At 47.1% G+C, this 22930-nt stretch overlaps 2 protein-coding genes across 13 annotated transcripts; one reads left to right on the top strand and one right to left on the bottom strand.

Annotated features, from left to right (window-relative positions):
- Positions 1-1859: 1859 nt before the first annotated feature.
- Positions 1860-12992, bottom strand: LOC118284947 (macrophage mannose receptor 1-like). Of its 8 annotated transcripts, none has more exons than XM_035608182.2 (8): positions 9726-9864; positions 8944-9038; positions 6867-6936; positions 6354-6399; positions 5830-6195; positions 2429-2776; positions 2163-2260; positions 1860-2088 (listed from the first exon to the last, which is right to left on the bottom strand). In XM_035608182.2, exons 4-8 carry the CDS (start codon positions 6388-6390, stop codon positions 1966-1968), a joined length of 972 nt encoding a protein of 323 aa, XP_035464075.1. In that variant the 5' UTR covers positions 6391-6399; positions 6867-6936; positions 8944-9038; positions 9726-9864; the 3' UTR covers positions 1860-1965. The 8 variants fall into 8 exon arrangements, with proteins under 8 accessions (XP_035464075.1, XP_035464078.1, XP_047191001.1 ...); XM_035608185.2 differs by having other exon boundaries at positions 6867-6933; XM_047335045.1 differs by adding an exon at positions 9501-9583 and having other exon boundaries at positions 6867-9038; positions 9726-9857.
- Positions 9954-22194, top strand: trim33l (tripartite motif containing 33, like). 5 transcript variants are annotated; one of them, XR_007031558.1, is made up of 15 exons: positions 9954-10092; positions 14079-14130; positions 14206-14338; positions 14429-14555; positions 15713-15829; positions 15912-16026; positions 16499-16645; positions 17100-17211; positions 17551-19271; positions 19382-19581; positions 20140-20251; positions 20366-20422; positions 20526-20602; positions 20792-20926; positions 21440-21579. XR_007031558.1 is itself a non-coding variant. In XM_047335038.1 (14 exons), exons 2-14 carry the CDS (start codon positions 14098-14100, stop codon positions 21653-21655), a joined length of 3225 nt encoding a protein of 1074 aa, XP_047190994.1. In that variant the 5' UTR covers positions 9954-10092; positions 14079-14097; the 3' UTR covers positions 21656-22194. The 5 variants fall into 5 exon arrangements, 4 of the variants coding, with proteins under 4 accessions (XP_047190994.1, XP_047190995.1, XP_035465042.2 ...); XM_047335038.1 differs by lacking the exon at positions 20526-20602 and having other exon boundaries at positions 21440-22194; XM_035609149.2 differs by lacking the exon at positions 20526-20602 and having other exon boundaries at positions 9994-10114; positions 21440-22194.
- The last annotated feature ends 736 nt before the right edge of the window (positions 22195-22930 follow it).

Here is a 22930-nt window from a genome sequence, read left to right as displayed (position 1 = left end):
GGCAGCTGTGCCAGCATGCTTCAAAGCCACCTCCATTGTCCCAGTGCCGAAACACTCCAGCCCGACGGGCCTAAACGACTACCGCCCTGTAGCTCTCACACCCATCATTATGAAGTGCTTTGAGCGACTGGTCCTAGCACACCTGAAAAACTGCCTCCCACCCACACTGGACTCATACCAGTTTGCCTACCGCAGCAATAGGAGTACAGAGGATGCAGTCTCCACTGTGCTGCATTCTGTGCTCACACATCGGGACAATAACAACACATACGCACGAATGCTGTTTGTTGATTTTAGCTCAGCATTCAACACTGTCATCCCCTCCAAGTTAAACACTAAACTCGGAGACTTGGGCTTCAACAACCCCCTCCGTCACTGGCTAATGGACTTTCTGACCAACAGACCCCAGTATGTTAAGTCAGGACACACCTGCTCCACCACCATCACACTCAATACAGGCGTACCACAAGGCTGTGTGCTGAGCCCATTCCTCTACTCCCTCTTCACCCACGACTGCAGACCTGTACATGGATCCAACACCATCATCAAGTTTGCGGACGATACGACGGTGATTGGCCTCATCAGCAACAACGACGAGACAGCCTACAGGGAGGAGGTACAGCATCTGGCCGCTTGGTGTGCTGACAATAACCTGCTCCTCAACACCAGCAAGACGAAGGAGCTCATCGTGGACTTCAGGAGAAAAAGAGGAAGCACGCACAATCCCATTCACATCAACGGGATGGCTGTTGAACGTGTCTCCAGCTTCAAGTTCCTGGGGACCCACATCACAGAGGACCTCTCCTGGTCCACTAACACCTCCAGTCTGGTTAAGAAGGCCCACCAACGCCTATTTTTCCTGAGGACACTGAAGAGACACCACCTGTCTTCAGCTGTACTGACTAACTTCTACCGCTGTGTGATCGAGAGCATCCTGACCAGCTGTGTCACAGTCTGGTACGGAAACTGCTCTGTCGCAGACCGTAAGGCGATACAGCGGGTGGTAAAAACTGCCCAGCGCATCACAAGGTGTCCACTTCCCGCCATTGAGGACGTCCAGAGGAAACGCTGTCTGCGTCGAGCCCGCAGCATCCTTAAAGACCCCTCCCACCCTGCCCACAGACTGTTTGTCCTCTTGCCCTCCGGGAGGCGCTACAGAAGCCTTCGGACCAGAACCAGCAGACTGAAGAACAGCTTTTTCCCCAGAGCTGTCTCTCCATTGAACTCTGCCCCCCGAACTCTGAACTCTGTCTCCCTTCCGAACTCTGCCCCCCGCTGACCCCCCTGCCCCTGCATATCTCCTCACACCCATCATCCCCCCACCACTCCTCCTGGTCACACACACACACATCTCTCATCCACCTGTATTATTGTCCACTGCAACTAAATCTGTATAGTATGTTCATATCACCTCAATAAGTTATCGACCTGTACATTTGTCCATATTCTGTATATTCTGTATATTATCTGTTACCTAGCATAGCATGTTCACTGTACCTTAATCTGTATATTATAATCTGTAGAATACACGTATACTTATATTTATAGTATTTATTTATATTTATAGCATCCCATTAATCCTATCTGTAAATTCTGTAATTACTTTTGTACATAGCACAGACTCTTGCACTATCTGCTTATTGCACTTCTGGTGAGATGCCAAACCTCATTTCGTTACTCTATACTTGTATATGTGTAATGACAATAAAGTTGAATCTCATCTCATCTCATCTCATTATGTATATTTATCCTGTTAATATGATTACATATCCTGTTAATATGATTATATATTTCCTGTTAATATGATTATATATCCTGTAATATTGAGAGATTATTCAGAATTTAAAAACAAGCCAGAGTTTCAGGAGAATTGTCTTTACTGAACAAACGCAGATGAGAGAGAAACAGTTCAATCACACTGTAGATCGATCAGAACCAAACAGGAATCAATAAACTCATCATCATCTAGAAATAGAATTCTTTCTCCTCAGAGTCCGCAGGAGGCTCCTCCCCCTCGCCGTCAGGCCGCCTCCCCCACCTGAGCTTCACCTCCGCACTGATCCGCTGCTCCTGCAGCTTCTGCTGCAGCTGCAACAGATTATTATTGATCAGCTAAAATCAGTTATTCTATTTGCTGTGACACTTGACCTCTGACCTCTGACCTGCTGCAGGACGGACTCTTGCAGCTTCGGGTCATCCAAGTCTGCAGATCCCGCAGTCAGACGGACCTTCAACATCCTCAGGACTGTAGGTTTGACATCTGCAGAGAACGTATTGATCGTAATATTATTGTGAAATCTTCATATAAAATCAGTATGAAAACAGGAAGTGGGTCATATGATCACTCTCAGACCAACAGAGGGAAACTGATGAGGCTTTCAAAGTTTTTTAAATTATCCAATCAGAGAGCAGTTGAGGGGCGACTCACCCGTGTAACACAGGAAGTTGTGATTGTCTTTGCAGTCGTTACTGTGCCAGTCAGCTGACGATGCGTCCATCGTCACACACTTGTTATCTTTCACATCAGGCTGCTTACTGGCCCATTGCCTGTAGGGGGCACCGCTCCGGTCCGACCACAGCCAGGAATGTCTGTACAAACCGATCCAGGCCGTTGGGTCGGTGTACTCCCCAGTGATGTTCTGCAGCTGCCAGGAGATGGCGTCGTTGTCCTCCTCACTCCTGATGCTGCTCAGGTCCGTGTACGTAGAGCGGCAGTAGGTCCGAGCGTCAGCCCAGTTCATCTCCTCCTTCTCCAGGATGTGATCGTCTACGTCAGCTGAGCGGGAAACACATAGCAGCTGTTCACACTGTGGTGGTTCTCCCTCCGGACTGAGGGTGGTGCTGTTTACTGTCCTGCTCACTGTAACACTCTGAGACTAGAACTACAACAGAGACTAAAACTACAACAGAGACTTAAACTAGAACAGAGACTAAAACTACAACTGAGACTTAAACTAGAACAGAGACTAGAACTACAACTGAGACTAGAACTGCAACTGAGACTTAAACTACAACTGAGACTTAAACTAGAACAGAGACTAGAACTACAACTGAGACTAGAACTGCAACTGAGACTTAAACCACAACTGAGACTTAAACTACAACAGAGACTAAAACTACAACTGAGACTTAAACTAGAACAGAGACTAGAACTACAACTGAGACTAGAACTGCAACTGAGACTTAAACCACAACTGAGACTTAAACTACAACTGAGACTTAAACCACAACTGAGACTAGATATACAACAGAGACTTAACTGACTGTCTGTCTGACTGTCTGTCTGTCTGTCTGTCTGTCTGACTGTCTCTCTCTCTCTCTGCCTGCCTGTCTGTCTGTCTGCCTGCCTGCCTGCCTGTCTGTCTGCCTGTCTGCCTGTCTGCCTGCCTGTCCCTCTCTCTCTCTGCCTGCCTGCCTGCCTGTCTGTCTGCCTGTCTGCCTGTCTGCCTGTCTGCCTGTCTGTCTGTCTGTCTGTCTGTCTCTCTTTCTCTCTCTGCCTGTCTCTCTGTCTGTCTCTCTCTCTCTCTGCCTGTCTCTCTGTCTGTCTGTCTCTCTATCTCTGCCTGTCTCTCTGTCCGACTGTCTCTCTCTCTCTGCCTGTCTGTCTGTCTGTCTCTCTCTCTCTCTCTCTCTCTGTCTGTCTGTCTGTCTCTCTCTCTGCCTGTCTGTCTCTCTCTCTCTCTCTCTGCCTGTCTCTCTGTCTGTCTGTCTGTCTCTCTCTCTCTCTCTGCCTGTCTCTCTATCTGTCTGTCTCCCTCTCTCTCTCTGCCTGCCTGTCTGTCTCTCTGTATGTCTGCCTGTCTGTCTGTCTCTGCCTGTCTGTCTCTCTGTCTCTCTCTCTCTCTCTCTGCCTGTCTCTCTGTCTGTCTCTCTCTCTCTCTCTGCCTGTCTCCCTGTCTGACTGTCTCTCTCTCTCTGCCTGTCTGTCTGTCTGTCTGTCTGTCTCTCTCTCTCTCTCTCTGTCTGTCTGTCTGTCTCTCTCTCTGCCTGCCTGTCTCTCTCTCTCTCTGCCTGTCTCTCTGTCTGTCTGTCTGTCTCTCTCTCTGCCTGCCTGTCTCTCTCTCTCTCTCTCTGCCTGTCTCTCTGTCTGTCTGTCTCTCTCTCTGCCTGCCTGTCTCTCTCTCTCTCTCTGCCTATCTCTCTGTCTGTCTCTCTCTGCCTGTCTCTCTATCTGTCTGTCTCTCTCTCTCTCTCTGCCTGCCTGTCTGTCTCTCTGTATGTCTGCCTGTCTGTCTGTCTCTCTCTCTCTCTGCCTGTCTCTCTGTCTGTCTGTCTGTCTCTCTCTCTCTCTGCCTGTCTCTCTGTCTCTCTGTCTGTCTGTCTGTCTCTCTCTCTCTCTGCCTGTCTCTCTGTCTCTCTGCCTGTCTGTCTGTCTCTCTCTCTCTGCCTGTCTCTCTGTCTGTCTGTCTCTCTCTCTGCCTGTCTCTCTGTCTGTCTGTCTCTCTCTCTCTGTCTGCCTGTTTCTCTGTCTGTCTGTCTGTCTCTCTCTCTCTGCCTGTCTCTCTGTCTGTCTGTCTCTCTCTCTGCCTGTCTCTCTGTCTGTCTGTCTCTCTCTCTCTGTCTGCCTGTTTCTCTGTCTGTCTGTCTGTCTCTCTCTCTCTGCCTGTCTCTCTGTCTGTCTGTCTGTCTCTCTCTGCCTGTCTCTCTGTCTGTCTCTCTCTCTCTCTCTGCCTGTTTCTCTGTCTGTCTCTCTCTCTCTGCCTGTCTCTCTTTCTGTCTCTCTCTCTCTGCCTGTCTCTCTGTCTGTCTGTCTCTCTCTCTCTGCCTGTCTCTCTGTCTGACTCTCTCTCTCTCTCTGCCTGTCTGTCTGTCTGTCTCTCTCTCTCTCTCTCTCTCTCTCTGTCTGTCTGTCTGTCTGTCTGTCTGTCTCTCTCTCTGCCTGTCTGTCTCTCTCTCTCTCTCTGCCTGTCTCTCTGTCTGTCTGTCTGTCTCTCTCTCTGCCTGTCTGTCTCTCTCTCTCTGCCTGTCTCTCTATCTGTCTGTCTCTCTCTCTCTCTCTGCCTGCCTGTCTGTCTCTCTGTATGTCTGCCTGTCTGTCTGTCTCTGCCTGTCTGTCTCTCTGTCTCTCTCTCTCTCTCTGCCTGTCTCTCTGTCTGTCTCTCTCTCTCTCCCTGCCTGTCTCTCTCTCTCTGCCTGTCTCCCTGTCTGACTGTCTCTCTCTCTCTGCCTGTCTGTCTGTCTGTCTGTCTCTCTCTCTCTCTCTCTCTGTCTGCCTGCCTGTCTCTCTCTCTCTCTCTGCCTGTCTCTCTGTCTGTCTGTCTGTCTCTCTCTGCCTGTCTCTCTGTCTGTCTGTCTCTCTCTATCTCTCTCTGCCTGTCTCTCTATCTGTCTGTCTCTCTCTCTCTCTGCCTGTCTCTCTGTCTCTCTGCCTGTCTGTCTGTCTCTCTCTCTCTGCCTGTCTCTCTGTCTGTCTGTCTCTCTCTCTCTCTCTGCCTGTTTCAATGTCTGTCTGTCTCTCTCTCTGCCTGTCTCTCTGTCTGTCTATCTCTCTCTCTCTGCCTGTCTCTCTGTCTGTCTCTCTCTCTCTCTGCCTGTCTCTCTGTCTGTCTGTCTCTCTCTCTGCCTGTCTCTCTGTCTGTCTCTCTCTCTCTCTCTGCCTGTTTCTCTGTCTGTCTGTCTCTCTCTCTGCCTGTCTCTCTGTCTGTCTCTCTCTCTCTCTCTGCCTGTTTCTCTGTCTGTCTGTCTCTCTCTCTGCCTGTCTCTCTGTCTGTCTCTCTCTCTCTCTCTGCCTGTTTCTCTGTCTGTCTGTCTCTCTCTCTGCCTGTCTCTCTGTCTGTCTGTCTCTCTCTCTCTGCCTGTCTGTCTGTCTGGAGCCTGATCTGGACTCACCCCTGTAGCAGCTGACGAGGTTCTGATCTTCACACTGTCTGACGGACCAGTCTCCCTGTGCAGACGTGCTCACACAGCTCCCCTGTCTGGGCTCGCCCCCGGCCCAGCTGGTGAACCAGGTATGGCGGTCTAGGTCCTGGTCCTGCTGAGACCACTTCCAGTTGGTGATGTAGAGTCCGATCCAGGACTTCCCGCTCTGCGCCACCTGCCGGGCCTCAGCGTTGCTGCTTGGGTCCTGGATGGTGGCGAGGTCAGTGAACTGGTCTCTGCAGTGACCCTGAGCCTCGGTCCAGCTCATCTTTTCGTTGACGGCGTGAAAACGCCTGATGACACCGTCGGTCTGAAGACGACACCTCAACATCCAACCTGAGGGACGACACGGGAGACGGTCAGGACAGTGAGTCAAACGTTACTGTGGACAATGTGAAACGGTTCTGTAGCGACACGGTGCAGCGGATGCCTTTGAACAAGAGTCCGTCCTGATCCAATCTGTTGTCATAGAAACGAGAGACAGGATGACAGACCTGAGAGCAGCAGGAGGATCAGTCCTCTTCTCTTCATGACTCAAAGCTGAAAGACAGAAGACACCGAATGATGGGATCGTCTCCGTCTCTTCGTACTGCAGATTAACTTTGATCTGATCGTTAATTTCCTCTCTTTATCTCTGTGAGAACATCCTTTCATTTTTACTTTTTCAAATCCTAATGTTTTCATGTCATTCATTGTCTAAATATTTTCTGTTTTAAAGCATCAATTTTTTGTTTTGCCTTTTCTGCAAAACACTTTGAGCTGCATATTGATCTGTGAAAATCTTTACGTTTATTATTATTATTATTATTATGACATATGGCAGCTCAGTTACCTTACCAGCAACACATGCCAGGTTATACAAGTGCAGCATGTATACATGAGAGAAACATAACTAGAAATATTTCCACCAATAACAATAATGACACAGAACATGTACATGGATATGTTATATAAGTTCCTGAGACAATGAAATAATGACCTGAATTGACCTGATATGTGAAACGTACCTCAGTAAGTCGCTGTCCCGCCGTCTGCTGGACTGTCGCTCTCATATAAGTCTGTCCGTCCCTCCTCCTCCTCGTCACCGTGACGACGTAGAGACCAACATTCATTAACGTACATTTGTGTAAAATGACAATCAGCAGGGTCATTTGAGAAATTAAACTGAAAATGATTCAGTCAAATAAACAGAGTCGAGATGCAAAGCAGCAGATCAGAGAGTGAGCAGGACGCGTTCACACGCACAGATACAGACGTTACAGAGGTTCTAGAGTTATAGAGGTTATTGGGGTTATATAGGTTATAGAGTTATTGGGTTATAGAAGTTATAGAGTTATTGGGGTTATAGAAGTTATATATTTATTGGGGATATAGAAGTTATAGAGTTATTGGAGTTATAGAAGTTATAGAAGTTATAGAGTTATTGGAGTTATAGAAGTTATAGAGTTATTGGGGTTATAGAAGTTATGGGGGTTATAGAAGTTATAGGGTTATAGAAGTTATTATTATTGGAGTTATAGAAGTCATAGAGTTATTGGGGTTATAGAAGTTATGGGGGTTATAGAAGTTATAGGGTTATAGAAGTTATTATTATTTGGGTTATAGAAGTTATAGTTATTGGGGTTATAGAAGTTATAGTTATTGGAGTTATAGAAGTTATAGAGTTATTGGGGATATAAAGTTGTTGGGGTTATAGAAGTTATAGAGTTATTGGAGTTATAGAAGTTATAGAGTTATTGGGGTTATAGAAGTTATATATTTATTGGGGATATAGAAGTTATAGAGTTATTGGAGTTATAGAAGTTATAGAAGTTATAGAGTTATTGGAGTTATAGAAGTTATAGAGTTATTGGGGTTATAGAAGTTATGGGGTTATAGAAGTTATAGGGTTATAGAAGTTATTATTATTGGAGTTATAGAAGTCATAGAGTTATTGGGGTTATAGAAGTTATGGGGGTTATAGAAGTTATAGGGATATAGAAGTTATTATTATTTGGGTTATAGAAGTTATAGTTATTGGGGTTATAGAAGTTATAGTTATTGGAGTTATAGAAGTTATAGAGTTATTGGGGATATAAAGTTGTTGGGGTTATAGAAGTTATAGAGTTATTGGAGTTATAGAAGTTATAGAGTTATTGGAGTTATAGAAGTTATAGAGTTATTGGGGTTATAGAATTTATAGAGTTATTGGAGTTATAGAAGTTATAGAGTTATTGGGGTTATAGAAGTTATAGGGTTATAGAAGTTATTATTATTGGAGTTATAGAAGTTATAGAGTTATTGGGGTTATAGAAGTTATGGGGGTTATAGAAGTTATAGGGTTATAGAAGTAATAGTTATTGGAGTTATAGAAGTTATAGAGTTATTGGGGCTATAGAAGTTATGGGGGTTATAGAAGTTAAAGGTTTATAGAAGTTATTATTATTGGGGTTATAGAAGTTATAGAAGTTATAGTTATCGGGGTTATAGAAGTTATAGTTATTGGAGTTATAGAAGTTATAGAGTTATTGGGGATATAAAGTTGTTGGGGTTATAGAAGTTATAGGTTTATAGAAGTTATTATTATTGGGGTTATAGAAGTTATAGAGTTATTGGGGTTATAGAATTTATGGGGGTTATAGAAGTTGTAGGGTTATAGAAGTTATTGTAATTGGGGTTATAGAAGTTATAGTTATTGGGGTAATAGAATTTATGGGGGTTATAGAAGTTGTAGGGTTATAGAAGTTATTGTTATTGGGGTTATAGAAGTTATAGTTATTGGGGTTATAGAAGTTATAGGGTTATAGAAGTTATTGTTATGGGGGTTATAGAAGTTGTAGGGTTATATAAGTTATTGTTATTGGGGTTATAGAAGTTATAGGGTTATAGAAGTAATTGTTATTGGGGTTATAGAAGTTATAAAAGTTATAGTTATTGGGGTTATAGAAGTTATAGTAACAAGTCTCTGCTGCTCATTTTCTTTTTTCTCATCTTTTATATTTTTTATTCTCTTGCCCAAAAATCTTGAATCCTTCAAACACATCAAATCTGTAGGAAAACAAAGGAATGAAGATTTGTCTCTTCCGTTTGTTTCTCACTTCTCACCCTGAACTTTGATGAGCAGACACTCAGGGTGGGAATGTTCCTCCACTGTCCTGCTGTGACCGTCTGTCCCACTATGGAACTGGACCTGAACCAGGCTGGAGAGCAGACCCGGTCATTTGATCACTGCTGTGATGGAGGATCTTCACAAACAAATCATTCAAATCAGGAGTCACAGGTCTACACACAAGTCCTTTGTCTCACACACACACACACACACACACACACACACACACACACACACACTTGAGCACACATCAAGAGGCTCTAGCGCCTCCTGCTGATAATACCCTGCAACTGATGAGCCAGTTGGAACGAACAACTTGCTTTTTGAGCAGCTGTGTGTGCGTGTGTGTGCGTGTGTGTGTGTGTGTGTGTGTGTGTGTGTGTGTGTGTGTATCAGATCAGATGTGAGATTCAGGACCAACACAGCAGCTCTGGGGAAAGTGTGATGAACAAATAGAAACAGAATCTCAGGTAAATAACACAATAATGAAATACTATGCCAAAGATATAACATTGACAAACACTATTTACAATAATGTGTAGTTACGCAATACCAAAAAAAATGTCAATGAGATGGTCGTGCTGATGAGTGGCTCGTCCATCACCTCATCCTCTCCCCCTGTGTCCTCACCACCTCCTATTTATTTAAAGTATAAATCAATATTAGATTCATGTCTGCAGCCTGTGAACCTTGCAGCAGAGGGGCGTCCATGGCTTGGTCTCACTCAGAGGTCAGAGGTCAGAGGTCTCACTCAGAGGTCAGAGGTCAGAGGTCTCACCCAGAGGTCTCACTCCGCAGCACAAGATGGCGGCACCGCTCCGAACCGTCGTTGGAGAAGAAGAAGAAGAATATGTGACGTCACGGTGGGCCGACGAAGAGAAACCCGAAGAAGAAGAAGAAGAAGTAGAAGAAGAAGCAGAAGAGGAGGAGGAGGAGTCCCGCACGTCGAGAAGATTTCATGTCTGACTTCGTCTTGTTCGAGTCTGAGCGAGAGGCGCGGGGGGGACAGAGAACGACCCGGAAGTGACGGCGAGTTCAGAAAGAACCGGACGGTAACGGACCCGTTTCACACAGAGAGATTGAGAAGAACGTTCCTCTTCTCCGAGGACACGGAGGTCTGGATCACGACGCGTCTGCGTACAGAGGTACCTTCCGCTTTAACTTCAGGTCTGACTGGTTTTACTTCTGGTTTTGCTCTGGTTTAACTTCCGCTTTCACTTCAGGTCTGACTCTGGTTTTACTCTGGTTTAACTTCAGGTCTGACTCTGGTTTTACTCTGGTTTAACTTCAGGTCTGACTCTGGTTTTACTCTGGTTTAACTTCAGGTCTGACTCTGGTTTTACTCTGGTTTAACTTCAGGTCTGACTCTGGTTTTACTCTGGTTTAACTTCAGGTCTGACTCTGGTTTTACTCTGGTTTAACTTCAGGTCTGACTCTGGTTTTGCTCTGGTTTAACTAAAGGTCTGACTCTGGTTTTACTTCTGGTTTTACTCTGGTTTAACTTCCGCTTTCACTTCAGGTCTGACTCTGGTTTTACTCTGGTTTAACTCTGGTTTAACTTCTGGTTTAACTTCAGGTCTGACTCTGGTTTTACTCTGGTTTAACTTCAGGTCTGACTCTGGTTTTACTCTGGTTTAACTTCAGGTCTGACTCTGGTTTTACTCTGTTTTAACTTCCGGTTTAACTTCAGGTCTGACTCTGGTTTTACTCTGGTTTAACTTCCGGTTTAACTTCAGGTCTGACTCTGGTTTAACTTCTGGTTTTACTTCTGGTTTTACTCTGGTTTAACTTCCGCTTTAACTTCAGGTCTGACTCTGGTTTAACTTCAGGTCTGACTCTGGTTTTACTTCTGGTTTAATTTCAGGTTTATTTTCAGGTCTATATCTGGTTTAACTTCAGGTCTAACTTCTGGTTTCACTTCTGGTTTAATGTCAGGTTTAACTTATGGTCTAACTCTGGTTTAACGTCAGGTTTAACTTCTGGTCCAACTCTGGTTTAATTTCAGGTCTAACTTCAGGTTTAACTTCAGGTTTGAGCAGGCGCCGCCCTAAGTGGCAGCAGTTGCAGCAGCTCTTGTTCACCGTTGGGCTTCTTTCACTTTTTAAAGTTGTTTTTCATTATTTATCTTAGTATTTTTTCAGCGTGTTAGTTTGCGGTAGAATTTGTGCACTATGGAGACCAACGTCGCATTTTTTGCTCTGGTCTTCGCTCTGTTTTTTTCACTGGCCATGTCCGGAGATCCCGTGTGCAGCCATGGCTCCATTGTTTACGCCCGGGATCGGCTGTTAGTGCTCCGAAACACTGGCCACACGTGACTCCGGGCACGCTTGACTCCGGACACGCGTGACTCCGGACACGCTTGACTCCGGACACACGTGACTCCGGACACGCGTGACTCCGGACACGCGTGACTCCGGACACGCGTGACTCCGGACACGCGTGACTCCGGACACGCGTGACTCCGGACACGCGTGACTCCGGACACGCGTGACTCCGGACACGCGTGACTCCGGACACGCTTGACTCCGGACACACGTGACTCCGGATGGTGGGCAGGTCAGCACCGATTATCCTTTCTGCAGACCTGACTGTCCGTTGGAGTCTGTTCCTGTTCAGCCAGTATGTCAACTGCCACACCAGAGACAATAAAACACTGGACTTGTTCTATGCCAACACCAAGGAGGCATATGAATCAACACCCCTCCCTCCCCTGGGGAGATCAGATCACAACCTGGTTCATCTCCTGCCTGTGTACAAAGCTCTCGTGCACAGGCAACCAGCTATGACCCGCACAGTTCGAAGAGGCTCTGAGGGACTGCTTCATTACAACAGTGTGGGAGGAACTCTGTGATCCTCATGGGGAGGACTGACTGCATCACAGACTATATAAACTTTGGTGAACACTGTACCCACCAGGACTGTACGGTGTTTGTCCAACAACAAGCCCTGGATCAGTCCTGACATTAAGGCTCTCCTTTAAGTCAGGAGACAAGGAGGAGCTGAAGACTGTGCAGAGGGAGCTGAGGAGGAAGATCAGAGAGGGGAAGAACGTCTACAAGAAGAAGATGGAGCAGCTGCAGCAGAACAATCCAGTGGAGTCTGGAGAGGCCTGAAAACCATCTCGGGTCACAAACAGCCAGACTCCCAGACTGCGGGGGACCAGAAGGGGGTGAACGACCTGAACTTGTTCTTCAACAGGTTTGATCAGCCACCCACCCCTCCCCCGGCCCAGTCACCCCGGCTGCAGCCCCCCTCATCTGCACCCCCAGTACACTGCCCCACCCCCATCTCCACAGCACTCAGGTCACAGACCCCCACTGCTTCGGCTTCTCCTGCCCCATCACCTTCATCTCACCTCTTACCCTCACCCCCACCCCCCCTCACACCTTCGACACTGTGCAGTTGATATGGGGAATGCAAAATGTATATGTAACCTGTGTTGACAACTTTGAAATAAACCACGAGCTATAAGTGTTGCCCTTGGGGCTTGGTGTGACGTCTATAGGCTTTTTACAAATACATCCACAAATGGTCAAGACATGGATATGTCTGAAGTTCAAGTGGCAATAGTGGAATGTCAAACCAATCACAATGTAAGAAGGGAGGTCCAGGGGCGTGGAAAACCACCTGGACCAAAAGTATAAAAGCTGGATGATCAGAATGTGTATTTCATTCTACCTTGGGGTAACTCATGGTGTTTGTGACCCGTTTTATGAAATAAACACCACTTGGCTCTGATTTGAGACTCCATCTGTGAGTTTTGTTTTGTCAATAGCTAGTAAGCGTCAGTACAGAATAAAGAGAAGTAGTACATCGCACCTGATGAAGACGTTGGAGCGCCTGGTGCTCGTCCATCTCCGCCCCCTGGTGAGACCATGATGGACCCGCTGCAGTTCTCCTACCAGCCCAGCATCAGGGTAGACGACGCCGTCATCTCCTTCTCCACTGAGCTCTTTCTCACCTGGAGAAGCCCAGAAGCACTGTGAGAATCATGTTCTTTGATTTCTCCAGTGCCTCAACACCATCCAGCCGGTGCTCCTGGGGGACAAGCTGGAGCACGCAGGAGTGGATCATCACAGATGACGATGACAGGGAGTTCAGAGAACTGGCACTTTGTGGACTGGTGCCAGTGGAAACCGCCTCCAGATCAACGGACCATGGATTTCCGCAGGCGCAGTCACCCCCCCCCCCCCCCCCCCCCCCCCCCCCCCCCCATCCAGGGAAAGGACATAGAGCTAGTGGACTCTTATAAGTACCTGGGTGTTCGCCTGAACAATAAACTGGACTGGACAGACAACACCACGGCACTGTACAAGAAGGGCCAGGGTGAGACTGTACCTGCTCAGGAGACTGCAGGGGGCGTCCTGAACACCTTCTTTCACACTGTGGTGGCATCAGCCGTTTTCTATGGAGTGGTCTGCTGGAGCAGCAGCATGTCAACAGCTGACAGGAGGGGACAGGAAGGCCAGCTCTGTCCTGGGACGCCCCCTGGACACAGTGCAGGTGGTGGGAGAGAGGAGGCTGATGGACGACGACTCCCACCACCTGCAGGACACTGTCTCTGCACTGAGCAGCTCCGTCAGCGACCGGCTCCTTCGCCCTCAGTGTGTGAAGGAGCGGTACCGCAGGTCCTTCCTTCCTGCTGCTGTGATGCTGCACAACCAGCACTGCTCCCAATAGAACACATACACACACACACACACACACACACACACACACACACAGGACTCGACCACTTAAAGTGGAATAACTAACTGTGCAATATTTATATTGTATATTTTTTAATATTCCATGTGCAGCTACTGCTCTGTATATAGTATTTATATACCTTTGTTTTTTTTATTTAATGTTATTTTTTTGTTATATTTTGTACATACTAACCCTTTTTGTAAATTTCTTATATATTCTTCTGTCCACTTTGCTGCTGTAATGCCTGAATTTCCCCATTGTGGGACGAATAAAGGTCTTATCTCATCTTATCTCGGGTTCAACTTCAGGTTTAACTTCTGGTGTACCTCAGGTCTAACTTGGGGTCTAACTTGACTCGATGAGAACCAGACTCTTCTTCTTGTTCTTCACTTTGTTGAATGTTTCCAAGAAAGTTTGTATTTGACTCTTTCTCGTCTTTCAGGAAACAAACTGTCGTCAACATGGAGACGAACGGAGACGACGTCAGTCAGCAGGTAACAGACCTGGACACCTCAAGGTCCAACATCTCTGACCTGAGCAGCTTCATGAATGTTCTTCCTCTTCCTCAGTGCTGTGGCTGTGACGCCTCCTTGTCCAGATGTTGGTGCGTGGACTGTGGCGAGTCTCTGTGTGACGACTGCGTCTCCGCTCATCGTCGCGTCTCTTTGACCAGATCACACCAGATCCTCAACCAGCCGCCAGGTCAGACTCCACCCCCATCCTCCCCGTTCACAGCCGGTGTGATGTCACTTCCTGTGTCTCTCTCACCCGCTCGCCCGTGTGTCTCTGCAGGAAAGGTCTCGGCTCATCCCACCAAGTTCTGCAGACTCCACCCGTGTGAGCCGCTCAAACTCTACTGCTTCACCTGCAGCCAGTTCACCTGTCGGGACTGTCAGCTGATGGCTCACATGGACCACCGGTACTGACCCCGTCGATCACATTTCATCTGTTCATTTCAGGTTCCACACTGTCATTTAGAGCTCGACAGAAGTCTGTGTCCTGCCTTGACTGGACAGTGAATGGTCCGTAGAAGCTGGTCGGGACTTTCAACTGCGAAAACAAAAGAACCCGTCGTCGCGACAGGAACCAGGTTCTTAGGTTCGTCTGATCAGAGCGACCAAAGGACTGTAAAGTTTGTCCGAGCGACAGTGTTTGTCAGACGGAGGTTCAGTGTGCAGGGTTAAGGGCCACCTAGTGGTGAGGAGAGACTACGGCCTGCAGCTGACAAACACATGACTTGTTTGTAGAGACTGGGTGAGGTCCAATTGTCAAATGTCCTGAGGAATTTTCTTAAATCTTGAAGTGACCTGAAGTGTTTCCTCAGCACATGATGATCAAGTAAGTCTAAGTGTTTAGGAAAGGAGCTTCAATGCTTCTTTTCCTATCTCCTTCAGCAGAAGACACAGTGGAGCTTCCTCTGTGAGAGGAGAATTAGACCCACCATTCATCACGGCAGTGCTTTTTAACGTGACGCGCCATGAAGAAGTAGAAGAGTATGAATATGATCATATTTTATATTTTTTTATATTCCATGTGCTTCCATTACTACTGCTCTGTATATACCTTTGTTTTTGTATTTAATGTTATTTTTTTGTTATATTTTGTACATACTAACCCTTTTTTTCTTCCACCGATGTTTTTTCTTTTAAAACCTTTTATGTTGTTTCTACTTTGTAGCACTTTGAGATTGCTTTTAGCAATAAAAAGTGCTCTATAAATGAAATTAATTTTTATTATTATTATGATCCAGATGTAAGTTGCTGTTACATATGAATCATAAAACACTGAAACATGTTGATGGAGCCGCTGAGGTTTTTGTAGTTCATCTTCAGAAATGTCTTGTTTCACCACGACATCAACAACATCCACCATCACATGACGACGTAGTTCAGTGTCAGTGGAGTCGACTTTCTCTTTTCATAAGTCCTGTGAATCCTCCTTGACTCCTTTGACCTCATGACCTTAACACTGAGGGAAGGACGACCTAAATCCAGTGTTTGGTTTGTCTGCTCCAGGCTCCTGTAGAAACGTGGCGGCTCCTCCGATCAGCTGATCCCGTGTGTGTCCTCCTCTCAGGTATCTGTTCGTCACGAAGGCACTGGACGGCGTCAAGAAGGGAATTGAGGCCTTGCTTCAGCCAATCACATCGCAGAGAGACACATTGAGGCGGAGCCTGCAGGACTTGCAGACCAGGTACGGTGGTGACGTCCTCTCCATGTCGTGTCTGTGGAAACAAAAATTGTGAGTGACGTGTTGTTGTGTTGATGTGTTTCAGGCTGCAGGACATCGCTAGAGGAGAATCTCAGCTCGAGGCTGACCTGAACCACTCCTTCAACCTCTGCTCTCAGATCCTGAAGGGGAGGATGGACTTCCTGTCACGGGAGGTCAAGGTAACGTGGTGTCAGCTGTGGACAGATGGACGCGTCACATATTTTCTCTTTTTATAATCGTGTGTTCACGTCGTAGACAGACGGACGTGAATATAACGGTTCACACACGTGTTCCTGCAGTTCTCCACCAGGGGGCAGCACAGAGCTCAGACCGTAATAAACAAGATGGCAACGCTGTGGTTACTGCTAATGTCATCGTAGATGTTCCGTTACATCAAAGGCTTTTTTTTGGCAAAGAGCAACTTAACGTTGAGTATCTGCCCCCTACTGATCGTGTGAATATTACGTCTTTTGGTTGGCAGCGAGTGTGTCTCCGGCCCTAACTGTTACATGTACAGTCAGATGACTGTAGATTGACAGGAAATTGATTTGCAACTGTAAATGATTAAACGGCAGAACTGACGCTTCCTTCTAGACAGAACAGACAGAGACTGACTAGTAATAAGAGGTGTGTGTGTGTGTGTGTGAGCAGCGGGTGCTGAAGGCGGAGAGCGAGCTGATCAAGCAGTGGGTGGAGAAGCTGCAGAAGCTGCAGCAGGACCAGACGACAGTGGGCGAGATCACCGATCGATTCTGGGACATGCACGACCTGCCGCTGCTGCTCAGGTACTTCACCAAGGTGAGACTCCGCCCCTAAACGCTCACCTGGACTGTGGACACTGTATACAACCACAGACTTTATATGAAGCTGGACATAATCCTTAGTCCGGTTGCAAAAAAAACAAGATGGCACTGGTCAACCTGCATACGACACAATGTGATAAACCTGACGTCGCCCTCTGGAGGTCGTGGCCGCTCGGCGACAAGTCAGTTGGTCTCTGAGGCTTTTACCAGAAGTACTAAACACGTCAGAGACGACGACGACGACGGGTGACGAGCTCTGACTGGAGCTGAATGTCAACAACATCGTCATGACGATGCTGGAATTAACAGGAAGATCAGATGCTGCAGGAAAACCTATTAATAAACCTTTGTTCAGGAACTAAATAGAGCTCTTTGTTTTTATATTTAATATAATATGCATTATCAGTGGCTTCACCACTTCTCACCTCGTCCATTGTTTCCGTTCCCAGATCAAGCTCCACCTGCAGCAGGTGAAGGATCAGGACCTGACTCTTCCTGAAACCATGTCTCAGCTGAATGTCCTCGCCGACACACCGGCCGTACTCGCACTGTTAAACTTCGGTGAGCGGAGACGTTGTTTTCATCTGCTGACTTGCAGTTCCAGAGGGTTGTTCTAGTCTTAAAGACTCAAAGTGCTTAACGCCACATGTGAGGGGATCGAACAATTGAACCTTCCGGTCAGCGACTGCTCTAGCTCCTTCTCCACAGTCGCCATTAAAATGGGATGAGTGCCATGTTGTTCGCTTTTCTTGCTCATGCTCGATCCGGACGTCTCTACTCAACTTGCTAATTTGTTATGTTCCTTATTTTCAGCAACACTGAGAAGCTGATGTAAGTTTTAATATCCACCAGTTGATTGGTTTTTATCTGCTGCTGACACGTCATTGTTTTGATTTCTAGGTACACTTCAAGTTGCAAAGGTCCCCTTCACTGTCTCACAACCTTCCAGTCAGAACCCTCCTCCCACCTCCACCTGTCTCAAACTCGACCAGACGACCCTCCTCCAAATTAGGACGCATGATGACACACTTGGTCTGTCCTCCAGCACTCACAACGCGTCCAACTCGTCCTCTGTTGCTCCTCCCACCTCAACCTCTCCTACACCCTCCAGCGTACCCCCCACCCCCGAGACCTCGACCCCTGGTGACACGGCTTCACTCGGCTGTCTTTCTGCTTTGCTACAGTTCTCGTCCACTCGGTTGAGTCCTCCTCCCACCTCAAGGTCTCTCGTGACGACACACCAGAACCAAGTAATACAGTTGAATCCCGTCCAGCCAGGTTCTACCTTAGTGAGTCCACAGCCTCTCACCTCCAACCACACTAGGTCGGTAAATCTGCAGTCATCCTTTCAGGTTCTGGAACAAAACTATGCTCCAGATCTTAACAAGTCCCACTCCATCCTGACGACCAACCCTCCGAATGTGCAGCAGTTGTCCTCCTGGCCAATCAGTCGCCTCGCGGTCCAGCCTCCATTAGCTATGCTGATCAATCAGACGGAGTCTATAACCTTACCTGCAAACACCTTACCCAGAAACACCTTACCCGCATACACCTTAACTGCAAAGACCTTACGTGCAAACACCTTACCTACAAACACCTTGCCCGCAAACACCTTACCTGCAAATACTTTACCCGAAAAGACCTTAACCAAAAAGACCTTACCCGCAGAGACCTTACCTGAAAAGACCTTACCCGAAAAGACCCTAACCAAAAAGACCTTACCCGCAGAGAACTTACCCTCAAAGACCTTACTCGAAAAGACCTTACCCGAAAAGACCTTGTCCGAAAAGACCTTACCCAAAAAGACCTTACCCAAAAAGACCTTGTCCGAAAAGACCTTGTCCGAAAAGTCCTTGTCCGCAAACGCGTTGCCTGGAAATTCGTCGGCTGAAGAAAACACGTTGAGCATTAAGGAACACCACGGATGGCTCCATCGGTGGCAGATGCAGACAATGGGTAAATCGTCTGTCCCCAAGAGGCGTCCTCGACGCTCACGCAGGGGCTTGTCACGTCCTGGAAAGAGCCACTCGGCGCCACCAAATCTCCGGACTCTGACAGATAAGGACTCGGATTTACCGACTGGACCTCTCGCGCCCCTGAAGCCTGAGTGCGATGTCATTCCTTCTTCCTCCTCGGTGAAACGCCGGCAGAGTCTGGTGGTCAGGGCAGTGGCAGACTCTGCGTGTGATCACAGAGGGCGACGGGTGACTGCAAGGCAGCTAAAACCTTCAGAAAACAAACCGACCTCCACCTTGTCTGAAGAATCTGAAGCTGCAGAGAACAAACCGACCTCAACCGTGTCTGAAGAAACCGAACCTGCAGAGAACAAACCGACCTCCACCAGACCAACCTTCACCAGACCAACCTCCACAGTGCCTAAAGAATCAGAACCTCCTGGGAAACGTGGTCCATCAACAACACAGACAGACAAAGATGGTGCAGAGTGGAGCTCTGTGATTGGACAGCAGGACTTCAGGCTCAGCCAGTATCAGCCCTTGGTGTCTCTGTTCAGGCTACCATCGTCCCTGCTACGTACTGGACATTCCCTCCCCGGTGTCACTCTCTTCCCCAGATATGCTAAGCATGAGGTTTACGTTGAAGACATGAATAAGGAGACTCAGGTAGGAAGTCGCAAGTCGATCATTTGATCCAAACAACCTTGACCAACCAGGGTTGACGCATTAAGTTTGAGCCAATCTGGTGAGACCGCTGTTGCTCTGTTGTGTTTCAGTCCCACGTCTGTGACGTCACAGACGACTCCTTGGATTTCACCAAGCCTATATCGTCTCCAGAGTCTCCGGAGTCTCCGGTGTTGATGCAGATAGTTATCTGCTCGGCTTGTGGATCTGCTCACAGTTCAATAATCTGCTCAGCCTGCGGTCGAGGATTCCACCGAGACTGTCACGACCCCCCGGTTGGACCTGACATGTGGTAAGACTCTGGGCATCTCATAGGTTGAGCGACATCTACGCAACTGGCAGACGTTTTTATCCGCAGTAACTTACAGTCAGTACAAAATGACAGTGCTGCATCTTCAGACAGGGACGTCCCTGCTCGACAGCATCTTGCTCCACCATCGACCAATCACGGACCAGGACAGTCTGGACTGTGATTGGTTGGTGTGCAGTGATGGAAACATCAGGCTAGATGTTACCTCAGAGGAACAGAGAGGTGGAGAAGCAGCCCAGGAAGTGGTCTATACCACAAAGATATGGGTCCCCAGCACGGTGCCTTGAGGCCCCCCTGTGGGGAGGGGAGGAGGATGTCTTACTCATATCTCTGAGTGTGTTCATGTGGAGCAATATTCCGTTATTGTATCAGTTACCAACTGCTTCACTTCGGAATCGAACTCTGCTCTGTAACATATTGTATAAACACTATAATCAAATCAATGTGGTATTCAGAATAAGGTCAGTTGTAATCAGTTGTCTTAAGGCGTGAGATCCTGTTTGACTTCCTCCGCTGTCCATCCTCCATGTTGTCTCACAGGACCGAGTGGAATTGTTCGCTTTGTCAGGATCTGTCGGACCCTTTGGACCCCTACAGCTCCGCAAGACCAGCGAGTCCTGAGGGACCCGTTCTCAGTCTGCTGGACCAGAGGGTCAGCGTCCGCCCACACACTCACATCACAATCACATCAGTGATTAACCAAAGTTCATCCACTTCTCTACAAACTCAACGTTTCTGACGTGCTTCTGTGTTTGTTGAATTTCAGAGGTGTGAAACTCTGCTGCTGCACCTGAAGGTTGAAGGGTGTAGTCGACTCGCTGAGGTCAGTTCCTCCTCAGAGCCAGTGTGATGTCACTGCCAAATCTGTCACATTTAATTTTTGTCACACGTTTCATACAAACACCCTAACACAAAGTTTTTTACAGTATGAACACAGATCAGGCAATTCTCAACGTATGTGCAACCAACGGCCAAAACAAGCTGTTCCGCTCCAGTCCACCAGGTAGTGCTGACGCAGATTATTGAACGAAACTACGTCAACAGAACTCAGATCAGAACAAGCAGAGCTGAACCAGTTCATCACACGCTCACACAAGATGTGTTGTACGTCAGTGGTACTTCCACCAGGTGGCGCTCCGGCAGAAACATTCTCACCACTAATTACACGTTTGTGTGTTTGTGTTGTTTTCAGAACAGTCGTGTTCGGTCTCGTCTCACGTTGATATCAGAGCGACTGAGTCGCCGCCGCCAGCCAACGTATCAGACGACTGCAGACTTTGTCTCCGACATCTGGAGTCTGTTCAAGGAGACGTCTTCTTTACCTCAAGTAACGAGTCACTGACTGTACATGAAGACAATCAGTGACTGTATATGAAGACAATCAGAGACTATATATGAAGACAATCAGTGACTGTATATAAAGACGATCAGTGACTGTATATGAAGACGATCAGTGACTGTATATAAAGACAATCAGAGACTATATATGAAGACGATCAGTGACTGTATATAAAGACGATCAGTGACTGTATATAAAGACGATCAGTGACTGTATATAAAGACGATCACTGACTGTATATAAAGACGATCAGTGACTGTATATAAAGACGATCAGTGACTGTATATGAAGACGATCAGAGACTGTATATGAAGACGATCAGAGACTGTATATAAAGACAAAACTGTTTGGTCCATGCTAACATGGAGGAGGCGGGGCTTATGTACTGCAGCCAGTCACCAGGGGGCGATCAGGATGATTTGGCTTCACTGTAGAGGAGCCGTCATGTTGTCCATCTTTGAATGTAATTGGTTGTCTGATCTGTCACTCATCATTTTCCAGGACGACCTGGTTGTGAAGAAGCTGCAGCAGAGTTTTCACGTCAGGTTGATGGAAACTTTCAGTCTGGAGCTTTGTCCCACGGAAGAGACCTTGGATCCACAGCAGCAGCGTCCGGACGGAGACCTGAGGCAGACCAGGAAGAAGCTGAGGGAGTTCCTGGACCTGTGGGGACCGCCGGGACCCAAGAGGACGAAGACGGACCAGATGGAGACGTGAGGACAATGAAGAAGATGAATAAGACAAAGTCGTCCTCCAAACAATCACCACTCAGTGTTCCTGTCATTTGACCCGATTCAAGGGGCCGTCACTCAGAAAGCTCAACAGTGTTAAAGTTCAGTTATTGATAATTAACATTTGACGTGTTGTTGACTGTCAGTTGGTTCTGACACCTGAAACACCTGGAGGCCCCGGGCTGCGATGCTAACGCTAACGTAGCTTCTCTCCTGGTCAAAGTTCAACACGTTCGTTAATGTCCCAACAATCGATCACGTTATTGAAACAATTCCTGTTTCGTGATGCCACAGTCGCTCAGTATCGGAACAGATTCTAACACTTGGACCCGGAGAAACGCCACGATCAAGAACGGATTAGACACGAGCGAGTTGTTTCAACCATTGTCATGGAGACGGATGTAACTCACGGTACAAGTACACGTGTGAAGTACTTCTACAATCAGTTGACTGTCGACAGGATGTTTTGTAAATCATTCAAAATCATTTTTATATCAAAATAAATGTTCAATGTTTTATAAAAAACCAAAGTGTCATGATTGGCAGATGAACCCGAGATGAAGATAATCAATAGTTACAGCCTGATGAGTCGGCTCTGGTTTGACCCTCAGATCTTTGACCTCTGACCTGTACTGTGGATCTACAAAACGTCCTGAGACGTTGCTGTAGTGATGGTGAATATTAATGTTCTGCTGCAGATGGTATCCGGTGATCAGGTCAGAGCTGAACCAGAACCAGGATCCTTCTTGTCAGAGGATGAACCGTCGGAGCAGCAGCAGCCTCCAGGGGGCGATCGCAGCCGGCAAGAAGGTTTTCAAACCACCTTCAGGTGAAAGTGATTCACTTACACATCATGTCATCAATACTGACATTGATCGGGGGAGGTCACCTGACACCTACAGACACGTTGGACCTTTAAAAGATTTGATGGTTTTCAGAGAATCTTCAGAAACCACAGATTCGTGTGACGTGAAGTTTTCAGTCGTGACAGAAACACGCGGCGCCAAAGTCCAGTCTGGAAACTTTATTGAACTGATGGAAGGTTTATAACATAATAACAATAACCTTCTGTCAATTATTATTATTATTCAAATTTTAACAGTCGTCCTTTTGACTTTGCTCAACGTTCTGTTCACGAAGGAAAGTGAACCGATGACTCATCGTACGGTGGCTCTGAAGGACGAAACCACACCTCAGGAAAACGCTTCACTCATTTCCCAAAGTTTTCAGTCACAACTTCATCAGTGGACTGAAAGCTCTG

This window comes from Scophthalmus maximus, chromosome 10 (assembly GCF_022379125.1).
Source record: "Scophthalmus maximus strain ysfricsl-2021 chromosome 10, ASM2237912v1, whole genome shotgun sequence".
Lineage (NCBI taxonomy): Eukaryota > Metazoa > Chordata > Actinopteri > Pleuronectiformes > Scophthalmidae > Scophthalmus > Scophthalmus maximus.
The sequence above is the reverse complement of the archived record's forward strand: the minus strand, read 5'-3'. Positions and strand labels throughout refer to the sequence as shown.